This window comes from Ammodytes marinus (assembly GCF_949987685.1).
Source record: "Ammodytes marinus genome assembly, chromosome: 23".
NCBI classification, from domain to species: domain Eukaryota; kingdom Metazoa; phylum Chordata; class Actinopteri; order Uranoscopiformes; family Ammodytidae; genus Ammodytes; species Ammodytes marinus.
The window spans coordinates 2,021,205-2,034,764 of NC_137227.1; the positions used below are offsets into that span (position 1 = coordinate 2,021,205).

General features: G+C 41.9%; 1 protein-coding gene across 1 annotated transcript in view; it reads right to left on the minus strand.

Moving 5' to 3' along the window:
* Positions 1–10,047: 10,047 nt before the first annotated feature.
* LOC307269424 (phospholipid-transporting ATPase ABCA1) overlaps positions 10,048–13,560 on the minus strand; it is a gene marked incomplete at both ends in the record, with an annotated part of 207,320 nt that continues 203,807 nt past the window's right edge. Inside the window, one exon of the mRNA XM_080052392.1 lies at positions 10,048–10,176. Within this exon, the coding sequence (XP_079908518.1) occupies positions 10,048–10,176 (129 nt within the window). The remainder of the gene's footprint in view (positions 10,177–13,560) is intronic.

The following is a 13,560-nucleotide window of genomic DNA, read 5'->3' on the forward strand; positions in this document are numbered from 1 at the left end:
TCTGTATGTGTGTGTGTGTGTGTGTGTGTGCACAATGAAGGGGCTGACGGGAAAAAAGCCAAAAAGCCTTCACGATGTCAGATGAACACTAGCTCGTATGTGTAACACGCGCGGGCTACGAAACAGATTGGAAAGCGCTAGGAGATATAAGGAAGAGAGAGAGCGAGACTGAAAGACTGGGGTGTGAGAGTGGTGTGTCTAGGGCTGTGAACTCTCCTTCAGTTTTTCTCTTCTCTCTTCTGTCTTCTACTACATCCCTATCCCCCCCACCCCCCATAGCAGCTATTCTGTTGCCGGGGCGATCCTCTCTCCACCAGCCCCATTACACACAGTGAGGGTTTCTGAAGTGGTAAGAGTCCGTGAGAAGCCTGCTCGTTATTTCCCTCTTTATTGTCAACAAGATCAGTTGTGCCCTTCTCGAGCGAGTGCATCGCTGTCCGTCCGAGACAAGATTACACATCATGTCACCACCACTGTTGAAGACTTCAAGGCACCCTTTAATGGACAATGCAACGCCATAAAACAAACCGGGCTAGATTTTTAATTTTTTTTTTTTAAGTCTTTATTGAACATGGTTAAAAAAATAATAATACAAACTAAAATAAAACTATCTAGATGATAGCGGAGGAGAGAAAACAACTGTTTACGAGGTAGAAAAACAGTTCAAATCTATACATGCCTGCCCGATTGGAAGGATTTAAGTATTTTTAAATGTGGAATCAGCGATTCTGGAGAATGCTTGTTGTCAAAATCACTTTTTCGGGAAATAATAATTCCCCATTGCTTTCCCGTACTGTGTGCGTGCTGAAAAATGTAGGCTCAGTAAATGGGTACGTCAACAAAGGGAATGTAAAGTGCCAACCATAGCTAGCAACATGCCACTTTACAGAGCCTATGCTGTGTATTAACACTGGATTTTTTTCAGCGGACACACAGTATGGACAGGTAGCGGATCGTGAGGAGATATTCACTGATTTTGACATCAAGCATTCTCCAGTATCGCTGACTCCACCTTTAATCTACTAAACCTGACATTTTTAATGAGACCATAATCTGTCAGCGCATTGGGCGCCCCTACCCGCCACCTTCCAAGACAAGAAATGCTTTGGAGTTGGCAGGAGAGTGGCTGCACCATGGGAAATGTCTGTGACTTTGGCAGCGGTGTTGCGAGTCATCGCTGCAGGAGATCATGAATGAACACCAATCAAAAGGGAATGGAGGCCCACACAGCTCCAACCTTTATCATCACTCCACTTTCAAGCCCCAGGGAAGGTGGGTGGCTGTTTAAAAAAAGGCATCTCTTGTAACTTGAAAAGCTGGACTACACGTGCGACAATACTCAGCCATCATAGCTGTATCGGACACAGTCTAAACCTGTTAAAGGTCTCAAACAATATGGCGGATGAAGGAATATTTTTACAGAGGATCTCGGGGCCTTGTACCAATAAGAAATAGGGCGGGGGAGGGGGGGGGGGTTATCATAGACTATTGCATGGTGGAAGTTCCTGGTTATTAATGTGGGGGGGGGGGGGGGGGGCTTCTCCGTTTTTGACGTCAGAAACTGCGAGAATTCTGAACAGAGTATATTGGGGGATGGGGGGAGGTTTTCAGGAAGGTGGAGGGTGAGAAAAGGAGAGTTTTTAATTTTTTTGATACTTTGGCAGTCTCTAGGCACACCGTGGACCCATATTTAGGTTCAAAAACATTGAAAAAGTGCATTTTGCATAATACGGGACCTTTAAAAGTCAGATTCCAATAAACTCAATCTCGACTATTCGACCATTCGATGGAAAGACCCGATTCAACTGACAATCTCAGTCGAATAGTCGCAAAATGTGCTCATGGATCATTCTATTTTGGCTTTATGGGGGGGTGTTACTACATGGAATTACGCCCTATAAATCACGATCCATCGCCTATTGTGGCACAAATATCAGACTATTATGCTGTTCATAAATATTTGAAAATAACTAAAGCTTTTAATCAATCTCAGAGTGGGTGAATGGTGGATTAAGTCGCAATAAAGTTAATTCTTATGCCAAGTCACGAAGACAAATGACGCTGCATACAAATGATGGAATCCCCACTCACTGTGAACTTTGCAATAACGTGTCTGAGGTGCACGTTAAATTAAGAAGTAATTCTAACCTAATAAAACCAGAAATGTCATCAGTCATCGTTCATGGGCACAGAGACTCTGGTTGCGTTCCGAATCGCATACTCTTTCTTTTTTCTATTCTACATACTACATCCGACGATAAAAAGAATCTAGTTAGGATGCAGTAGGCATACTATTGGGACATACTTTTCTCTCTTATTTCATCATAACATTGCGCCTTGATCTTGCTTCTTGCTTTTATATCCGTCGCATCCCCGTTTGTTTTCATATGGAGGCTTCGTCGATGTTACGTCACTTCACGTGCGCACTGGATTGTGGGTCAGAATCGCCCAAATAGGATGCACTTTTCAACACTAACAATCTTGGCCGCATGAAGTAGGACATCCGGGTACTTCTAACCATCCTAAATCTGGCCACAAGAATCGGGACATCCTAAATCTTTTTTCTACAAACTATATAGTAGAAAGTATGCGATTCGGAACGCAACCTCTCTGTATAGCGCTCTGTCTCCTGATTGGATAAAAACAAGCGGGATACTCAAAATTTGATCTGGCAAGCTGTATGACTGGAAGACCTGTGTTATGAACTGGGCATACTGTTTGAGTGTTTGCTGTATGAATATAGAGATATTTAGAATGTATAATAACAAAACAATCGCGTACTTCTCCTTTAACTGGAGGTGGACGGGAGACAAGCAAACACATGGTTTATCACTCCGGCGGCAGACATGTCACAGCGGGGTCGGCTGGTGAGAAATGTATACGTGAACTCAGAAAGGATGAAACACACATTGCAGAGTACAGCATTTTATTTTTATATTTTACCCCCTTTCCCTGTGTCTGCAAGAAGCTGCTGACACATTTTATATACAGTACTGTATACCGCTGCCTGCACACAGACCAGAACCTGACAGAGCTTTTATACACTATTCCATAAGAGGCTTATGAAATATCCAAGTGCTAATCAATGCATTTTTATTTAGGGAAGATAAAAAAAAATGAATGACGGCAGTGTTAGAGAATGTTTGACCGGTCCGTGACTCCCTTTGTCTCCCGGAAAGCAACAACTTTGAATGAACTTCAAAGCCAACTTAGCGACGTGCCTGTTGCATATACTTACTGAAACCTCACCTTGGGTTTGTTGTACATCCAACACTGTTCAACATTATCGGCACACTTTTTATGGAGATAAAGAAATGAATACGTGACTTAATGCATGAATAACAAAACATCAAACAAAAAAAGATACTCCCAGTAAGCCTCTCTCTCTGATCACAACAAAGGATTTCAAAAGGCCGATTTTTTCAAACACTCAAGATTTGGGGCACTTGTGGTACATAGCTATCCCCCAAATGTCCTATTCCTTCTTTTATGTAAGGAATGGCTTCAGATGGAGACTTTGTTTCTGCCTCAGGCCATATGGATTGCGTATGTGTTGTGTCTTTTGTTTCAGGAAAAACATGTATAGTAACATTTCATTGGTATTGAGGCCTGCACAAATGTCCAATCTGGATATTGGATTCTTCCACTTTAAAAAAAGTCAGTTAAACTGCATTAATGAGATACAGTAATGAAAAACATCAGCAATGTTAATATTAAAATCCACAGGTCTGCTTAACACCTTAATACATCACAGCACGAGGCCTGCTGAGACATTAAAAGCTCACTGCTGGCTCTCTGAAGGCCTTTCCATTATTTAATACAAGAGATGCTTCTATATACACTGCATGTATATCTTTTAACTGGTTGCACGTGCAATCAGTTGAAGGACTACCTGTATGGGATTCAAGATGTTTCTCAAAGTTAAAGAAAAAATTTGTAGAATTTTGACGCTGCAAGAAATAACCATAACACAGTATTCTGTTGATTTTAAATAAATCAAAGCATTACAAGTGAGGGTTAAGTGAGGGTTTGCAGTGTTATCTTAATGGCTGCTGGTGTCAAGTTATCATAAGAGGACATCATTGAGAATACATTTGGAGGAATGGACAGTCAGCAAATTATTAATATTGTCTGTGCCAGTCCATTTTATAACATGGAAGAAAGTCAAATAAGCCAATAGATAACTTTTTCAATATGTGATTACATTTGCTCTGAATGAGTAGTCAGACGATCATGGAATTGCCACTAGACTGTTTGTTACATTATGATGAAAAGTTACATTATGAAATATATATATAAATATATATAACACACTTCGGAGGGGGTCAGAGCGCAGGGTCAGCCATTACCAGCCACCATAGTTTTACAAATAAAACCCTCCTGTCCTGGGCCGGGGAACGAACCAGTGACCTTGTGGGTACTAGTCGGCCCACCATCCAACCCGGGTTATTGGAAGAAAAAAATGTGCACGGAAATAATAATCTTACAATTTTAGAAAAAATAAATGTCAAAATGAATACCCAGGTTTGTGAATATGAAACGTTTTAAATAAGGTATTAAAACATAGTAGGGGAGAACGGGGTGATCTGAGACACTTTTTACATTTGCTCCCCTCTAAGCGAGCTAAAATGATTTATCACTCAAATTTACACATTTCCCATTAATTCAGGATGTTTCCTAGAAATGGGCATTAGCAGATTTTTTTCAAGACAAAGGGCAGTGAAAATATGATTGTTTTAAAAAAAGTTGTCATGTGGCTCACTTTACCCCAGCTGTGGGGTAAACTGAGACGAACCAAAAAAATCAAGGGGGTAAAGTGAACCAGCTGGGGGTAAACTGATCCACTTAGTTTTTCCACTCTGAAACTACCATAACAACACATATTGTAACAGTTAGAATCCTGAAAGCTAGCCACACATTCCAAAACTAATGTCAGACTAGTAAAAGAATGATGGGGTTTGGTCAATTAAGCAAAGCAAATTTACTAAACACTTGAAAGTAACTCTGAACAAAATCAAATACAACATATTATAATTCAAAAGGTTTTAATAAGATTCAAATGAAAGATAGAACCAGTTAGATTAGAACACCCCCAGCCAGCTTGTGTCTGGGGGTCAAAGCATAGGAAAATCAGAACCAGCGAGAACAGCCTGGGACTCAGAACACAGGTGAAGACCCAACTGGATTATAACATCAGCCTGTCATACTCTACAACTAGGCCTACTCTACATTCCAGCCCTGAAGGTTACAGGGAAAGATGAGAAGGTGCTCTTTCCGTGTGGTTGCCCCAGGTCGTCTTCCTGGTGTATTTCCTTGGCATGATGGCTTTTCTACAATGTGTATGACATTAAAATAAAACACATGTTATGTAATATTACATTAAAATATGTTTAAGGCTAAACTTAACTTGTGCCTCATGGTGGGGGAAAGTGAGACAGTGCCTCACTTTCCTCCACAGCATTTGGCTCACTTTCCCCCACCACCACAATTTGAGAAAAAACGACCTCTCTTAGCATTTCAGGCTAATCTTTAGCTAATATCATCACATGGTTTTTATATGTTGGTAGTTCATCAACACATATGATATAAGTTTTTTTACGTGAATGCATTTGCTTTGGCACAACAGTTGATTAAGTTGACAGCAAGAAAATTTACATGCAAAATACCTATTTTGGTGAAAAAAAACATGCTTACCACAACACCATGAGGTCTTCTCTTTCAGGGCTATGGGGAAATGAGAGGGGCTTGAAAACATATATCTCACATGACCACACATGTTTTCCGTTGCCTAGATACAGGGGGTGGCTCACATTACCCGATGCCTCAGATTCCCCCGTTCTCCCCTACGTAGTGTAAAATATAAAAGTATTTTTTTCCGCAGATATTTGTACAATTCCCAATTTCATAATATCATATCTAATATATTCACTTATTTTAATATTGAATATTTTGGGTGTCTATATTCCAGCTATAAAAAAACAAAGCATTTTAAGATCTGGAATTCCAACATCTACAGTCGAAAGACACTATTTCCAAAACATATAATAATATAAATAAAGAATAAGTCCAGAATTATTATTATTGCCTATATTAGTTTGACTGCAATGAGGCAAATGGGGACATTGTTCCAATTACTACATATTCTAGATCGCCTATAACTAGAACCCTGGAGCAAGAACAGCAAACTGCAAGAGCACAAAGGGTGATTGCATTCTGAAAAAGGCTGCCCCGAGCTTTCAATACTACCGGCCCGTCGAGCACATTATTGAATCTCCCCTAACTCTTCCCAAACCCACTGACACAATGCCTTTTATTGTATTTTTCTACTCAACAAAGTGCAGAGTAATGGGACTGAGTTCATTTGAAGCACAGCATGAGCTATATTGTAAGTTATCACAGCACAAACTCTAAACTAAATAATTAAATAATATGACAAAATGAGGATACACTATCAGCCATCAGTATTGAACACCTAGTTCCCCTGATCTGAAATGCAACGTCTGCTCATAAACTTGCCAAGAGTTACACCTGAATGGAAAGTGCCAGAGAGTGTAGGTGGAAGAACAAGTGATTTTTGGTTTCTATAGAGATGCAAATGTACGCATACTTAGTTATTGTCAAATTGACATATTTATTCGTAACATCTCGAAAAAGTTGTAATACAAAACAATGAAAACATTGTACTTAGGTGAGATACATGTATGCACAATGCCCAAACATTAATTCAAGATTCTCAAGGTAATGTTTGCCAGGATGACGACATGTTACTGTGTGTTTGAGATATGATGTGGAATATGGTGGAATTTTCAGAGAAAACCATTTGTAAAACACATATGTCGCTTTTCCACTGCGTGGTATCAGCTCAACTCGCATTTGCGTTTCCACTGCAAAAACATGGTGCCTGGTACCTGGTGGGGGCTGCTTTTTTGGTATCGCCTCACTCGAGGTTCTAAGCAGGCTGAGCCGATGCTAAAAGGTGACGTCGGCAGACTGCCGGCCACTGATTGGCCAGAGAATCCCGGCTTCATTCTGTTGTACAGACTCCCAATCTCTCTGTGACTTTTCGAGTGTATTTTCTCGCCGCGTTCAGCCTTCTCAGCATACTGTACACGACAGGAGAGGAGACATGTAGGGCAGCTAGCAGCTATGTAGCCTATGGTAGCCAGCTGGGACAGACATGATAGCGGTCGATTACATTACAAGCCTCGGACTGCACTGATTACCTCAATAAAGTATTCAGGCTGAGACACGGCTTGCATTTGAAAACACGTATCCTGAAACAAGCACTTAACAGTCAACTTTCTGATGCCCATGTTTACGTGCATAGGGATGTACGTGACGCATCCCTACAGCTGACCACTTCGGGACACCAATCCTCCCTTGCAATGACCTGTGGCAATATTCTTCTACTTCTTTTAGCAAACAGATACAAGGGGGGTATTTCTTAAACATTTTCCATCCGTATTGTTGGCGGTTGGTTCAGTTAATAGTGCAACAACTGCTCGTAATTTCTGCTTTGCTACTTGGCTCCGGAGTTGGCTTTCTGCCCCTTTGTATGACGACCCCGCCCACGTTCAGGAGGTTGAAATTGGAAATGTTTTTTTTAGAATTAGCCTACATCAGAAGGAGACGTCTTAATGAATGATTGGAAGACAAACTGTTCCAAAGCAAGGACTACATATTTTCTGATGCTAAAATGAAATTGCGAAAACAATTGGCTTAAGCTTAAGGCATACTGGTTTTAAATTAGCTGGGGGGTGGGAGGGGGGGGGGAGATAAGTAAAACACATACAAAATGTCTGTGTGATAGTTGGACAAGACAAATTAATTTATTCTAAGGCATCTGGCAAGGAGCTAGCGAGTCTAAATAAGAAATAAAACGCCTTACCCTTCTGTATTGTCGCATCCCATGTTCTCGTTAACTCAATTGTACCTGAAAGCAACACTCAAAAACAGAATGTAAAAAGTTGACTGTTAAACTGTGTCCTAAGATGGTTCGGCGGACACACATACACTCACATACAAACGACAATGTGCAAACACTAGAGACTTGAGTCAGAGTTGCATTACATTTTGTGCAAATGTTTAATCATTTGTTATGGCATGAAGCAATAATTCTGTACAAATAGGATTAATTATTCTTTGCGACGGGGATGAGGACTATACACGGCATAGCAATTATGTCAAGCACTCAAAGTAAACCGGAGCGCCTGTTAAAGGTGAAGTAAGCGGTTTATTTACGTTAATATAAGTATTAAATTGCTCTTTATTCATACAGTGATCACTTTCATAATGTGCGCGTTTCATAAAGCTGATTTCTCAGTCAGCTGCTCTGCATGTCATCGGCTAATAAACTCTTCTGGGATCCCGAAATTAATATGCAATCACAAGAGAGAACACAAACCGACACCCATCTCACTCATGGTCTCACTGCCGGTGCACGCCAGAGCGACAGATGGGTGAATGTTTATGCGCCTACAATGGCGGAGCAGGTAAAAATCCTTCCCAATATCTGTTTTGATGGTATTTATCATGTTTGTATCACACTTATGGAACTGAGATGATGCTAGATAACTCGCTGCTTGAAGACCGCAGTGCATTAATGTGGTGACGTAGGGACGAGCGAGGGGACTGCTAACTGCAGTAACTGACAGGAAGTTAGCTAAAAGAACCATTCTGCTTACAGCACCTTTAAAGAGGCACATTTGAAGAGGTGTTTGCATTTTCAAGTATGGAGCCAAATAATGTAAGCTGCATTAGAAAATATAATTGGGGATTTTTGATTCAATAAATATCTCAATGTGGGAGACAGTACATTACAGAATGTTGCAAATGATCATTCAAATGTCGATTAACATTCCATTTACATGTAGACGTTGCACACAAAACATTCCTGAGATGAACAAGGTTGTAATTGAATAGCTTTAAATTTCAAAGTTATGTTGCGTCATTTAATTTAAAAATAACATTTTAAAAACATTTCAGTGCTGTATTTCCAGTTATGAACTGTCATAAATGGCTTTTTTTCCCCAAGTGGCATAGCAGTCAATTCCAATATGATGATCTATATAAATGCAAGTGCAAATACCAGCATGTCCTATGACAAAAAATACAAATACAAATCTCTGTGCTCAAGGTTCTGCAAAGTGATAAATAAAATAGATTTCACACAGCAAATATAAATCTGTTCTTCGTTGTCACAAGTAATTCCTGAGAAATAAATCAGACACTTAGAGAGCCCAATATCTGACCTGACCAAAGCCATTTAAAAACATCAGCGTTTTACAGTACAACATATTATTATTATTCTAAACCACATGACATGTAAACAGATCTAACTCAGTAGTTCAATTTGACGTTCAATCCCTCAGGTCTCCTAAATGCTGTGCATATGATGCTTTCAGAGGGTCATTTGGTCCCTCCTACTCTGCTGAGGTACATTAAGGCCAGCAATATACTCCAAACAAAATCAAACCTTTGTGAACATTTTCTGCCTGTAATGTTGTCCATACATTTATTTTTCTCAAGAGCATGCGGAAAAACTGCTGGTGCAGAAGTAATAATTTCAGTTTTTCTTTCAAATGCAAATCGATTAATTACAAATATTTTCTGAAATCCAGTTACAATACATATCTGTTGATTTGACCTTATTCTTTAATTGTATCAAGTTGCAGAAAATGTTTGAAAAACAAGCTTTCTTTTTGCATACAAGTTGAAATATTCTCTGACACAAAAACTGGTTTAGTTTATCTCATTATAATTCAAACTTGAAATGTCTTGTTTTACAGGGTCAGATTAACTTTTGTTTGAGATGAGTCAGCCTGACTACAAATGGTCATGGAAGACAACAAAAAACAATTAGTGTTATTTGACGATTACTAGGCATTGGTGCATTTGGGGAATACACAAGGCTGTGCACGATCTGACGACCAACCATGGCATAACGTTGTGATCAAAGCTGAATTGTTTTGGTTATGAACCAAGTATCCCTCAAGAGCGTATCATCCCCATTCTAACTTGTTTAAGGTACACTGCTGGCCTTCTTTCTTACACCTTCTCTGCTTCCTGAAGATTCTTGAAAGACTTCAATGGCAGCTCATCTGACGTGTCCACTGTGTTGTCATAGGCCTGAGAGCCATTCTCCCCTTGCTGGTGTCTGGCAAAATTCACAAAGACCTGAAATATCAACAAGGGAATAATGAGGCACTTAAAGATAGCAAGATGAAGAGCAACATTATAATACACACAGTACGAAGGAGCCTGGGGATATCGCCATACCCATCTCTGGGCATCTTAAACAAACAGTGGTAGTGGTAGAGACCACGGGTTGCCAGACAAGGGCTATGAAGCATCAAAGCAAGCGTCTAGGCTCACACAGTGAATGTCAGTTTGACATCTTTGACCAGCTGAGAAAGAGAATAAAACAATCATTGTTCCCTCTGTGATACCCAGTTAATGTCGGAGGAGAATCCATCCTACAGCGTTCATAAAAAAAGCTGTGTGTATTTCACTGTGTTGTAAACAGCATTTATTCTCTTAGCATTAGCTGTCGGCGGTGGTAAAGCCTTCGCAAAGCACTTTAACTCTCCGGGCTGGAAAAAAAGGGCAACAAAGAGGATCATATAAAATGATAAGAGCATTGCTTTTTCATTAAAATATTTTCAGCGGGCACTGTGAATATAAAAAGGATTATGTGAATGACTGGATTGTATTTAAAATCTCAATGGAAAATAAAACAAGAAATAAAAGATCTTTCAGGGTAATTCCATCAGAAACTACTCAGACTCCCTATGAATAACATGCGCCATTGCAACACACATGGGCTATACATGTAATGGAACAAAGACGTAAATACACGGAATAGGGCATACATGAACAGAGATTAACAAAAGTGTCCTTTCGGGCTTTTGTTTTGTAGGAGCTCAGATAGTGAAGACAGTGTAATAAAGATCTATCCTGCTGTCAGCCTTTGATAGTTCTGCTTTTAATTAGCCAATTCATATAATCAGGAGCCTTGTAATTTAATGTTTACGATAAGGGGAAAAAGTCCTGTTAACATGAGTAAATTCCGTTTATTGAACAAAGGAAGAGGTTTGCCAATTACTCCGATGTATTTACCTTGTCACACCGCCGAGTTATACCTTCTAACTTTTGGTAGTGAAAATGTGGACATCATGTATTTCCATTGCTAATTTAATCAACTACATCAATTCATAAAAATCTAAAACTTTAAAAAAAAACTATAGTTACGTATGTTACTACTGTTCTATGAATTCTGGATGACCGACGGCGGTGCTTTAGCACTGGATGCTTCCATCTCGCGCATGCACAGGTCAAGTAATTACACCAACAAAGTCACCTGTGACACCTCTGTGACTGGTTAATATCTATATATCCCGGAAGTCACCAGAGCATCTGTTCCAACTGGATCTTCTCGTGGTATCTGAGAGGTCGGAGTGTCAGAGAACTCTGGCGGTCATCTGGAACTCATAGAACCATAGTTACCTACGTAATCGTTCTATTTCATTCCTACTGACCGCCAGAGGCGGTGCTTTAGCACTGGATGACTTATACCAGAAAGGTCACCAAGAATACTCACTAATTAAGGGCGTGCAGCCTTACACAAGACAGCCGTCATCACACAGGATGAAGTGCAGCAACACTTACTCTGTAGAACCGCCCAACGTACATGATGAAGACCATGTAGCCGTGGAGCAAATGTCCTGAAGCTGAACCCGCTTCAAGGCAGCCCATGATGTAGTCATACTCCTGGTAGAGTGGCACTTAACGGCCAAGGCATGGGGAGCCCCTGTGCTCTATATGCATTGAAGAAGACCTCATCCACAAGCCAGTGGGAGAGTCCTGCAGCTTCCACAGCAGACAAAGAGGTTTTTTGTCTTACACAAGCTGGTTATTGCCACAACCTATGCCCTAAGCGCCCGCACCGGGCACAGTGGGTCTGACATTCTTTCTGCACCCCCTGGTGAGCCTAGGGGATTGAAAGCAGCCAACTTGATCCATTTATTTACATGATGGGGAGACAATTGTTTGGATAGGAAGGATGGATTTGGCGAGAGCATCACTCCTGACCCTTCTGCATGCCAGCACAAGCACGCCGGGCTCACTGACAAGGCATGGAGTTCACTGTTTTACAGTCGCAATGGCAAGCAGAAATGCCATTTTCATAGACAGCCGCGTCAGGTCTGCCTGACTCAAAGGCTCAAATAGGGGTAGACATTTGGCCCTCAGGACTACTTTAAAGCCCCATGATGGTGCCCTCGGGATCGTGGTGGCTGAATGAAGCCTCTTGGCTCCCTTCAGAAACTGCCTGACTAGGTAGTGGGACCCTAACGTCTGGTTATCCACCCTTGCATGTGCGGCCGAGATCGCAGCCAACTAAATGCACAGGGTGGAAGCAGCTCTCCTGTTGTCCCACACGGACTGCAGAACATGTAGTCGAGTTGAGCACCAGCCCCAGGTAACTCACAATCCGACATGGAGTAAGGTTGCCCTTGGTAAAGTTGACCATGAGGCGAAGCCGGTTTACATGGCTGAGGAGCGTGGCTGTTTCCCTGACCGCCTGCTCATGAGTTGGGGAAATGATCAACAAATCGTCCAGGTATGGCTGACCTGAAATGGTGACAGGGCTGCTGCTACACACCACTTAATATACGCAGAGCCAGGGACGACCCGAACAGAAGAACCCTGAACTGGTACACCTTGTCCAGAAATGCAAAGGGGGGGACCGCCTGTGACATTGGGCTATAGGGACGTAAAAGTAAGCGTCTTTCAGGTCTATTATCACAAACCAGTCCGCCTGAGCGATAGCCTGGAGGACATCTGCAACACGCAGCATGTGGTTGAAAGCTGTTGCCACGGGGTACCACAGAGTTCCCCGGCCTGGAATCAAGCAGAGGTGAACGCCACAAGGGTGCAAACGGCTGTCTAGCCTGGTCAGCCTGAACACTTCGCTCTGGGGCCTGAAGAGCAGCTGGCCGAATGTCTGGCCTGGGACCACTGGAAGAGAACGGAGGGTCTGCCGTCACACCTCCAACTGGGGGGGACTGCGCCAGCCAACCCTGTCGGCGCGCCAACGTCACATTTGACATCAACCCACCTAGCTCCCTATTCATAACGCAACATCTACAGTGAAGCATCAATGAGGGTCTGTGCTGAGAGACCAGCACCTGACCCCTGTATGGTTTGCGACAGAGCCATGACGATGTGAGAAAGCATACTCCCAAGACGGCCCACACGGGCAGCAATGCTTTAACTCCTAGTAAGGAGGTCGTCTCTAATCCGGCACTGGGACCGAGGGCAGCACACATCGGTTCTCAGAGCCTCGTCTGGGGAGACAATCGGAGCTAACCGGTCCAAGCCATAACTATCAGCATTGTGCATGGCTGCCAGAGCTCTGCTATCACTAGTGTGATGGGAGAGAGCCCTCAAATCTGGCCAGCATCTATGGAGCTCTGTGATGTAAGGTCCAGAGGGAGACACAGAGAACGGAGGATTGAACGGCCTGCCGAAAAAAAAGGCATTCACAGGAGCTTCATCCAA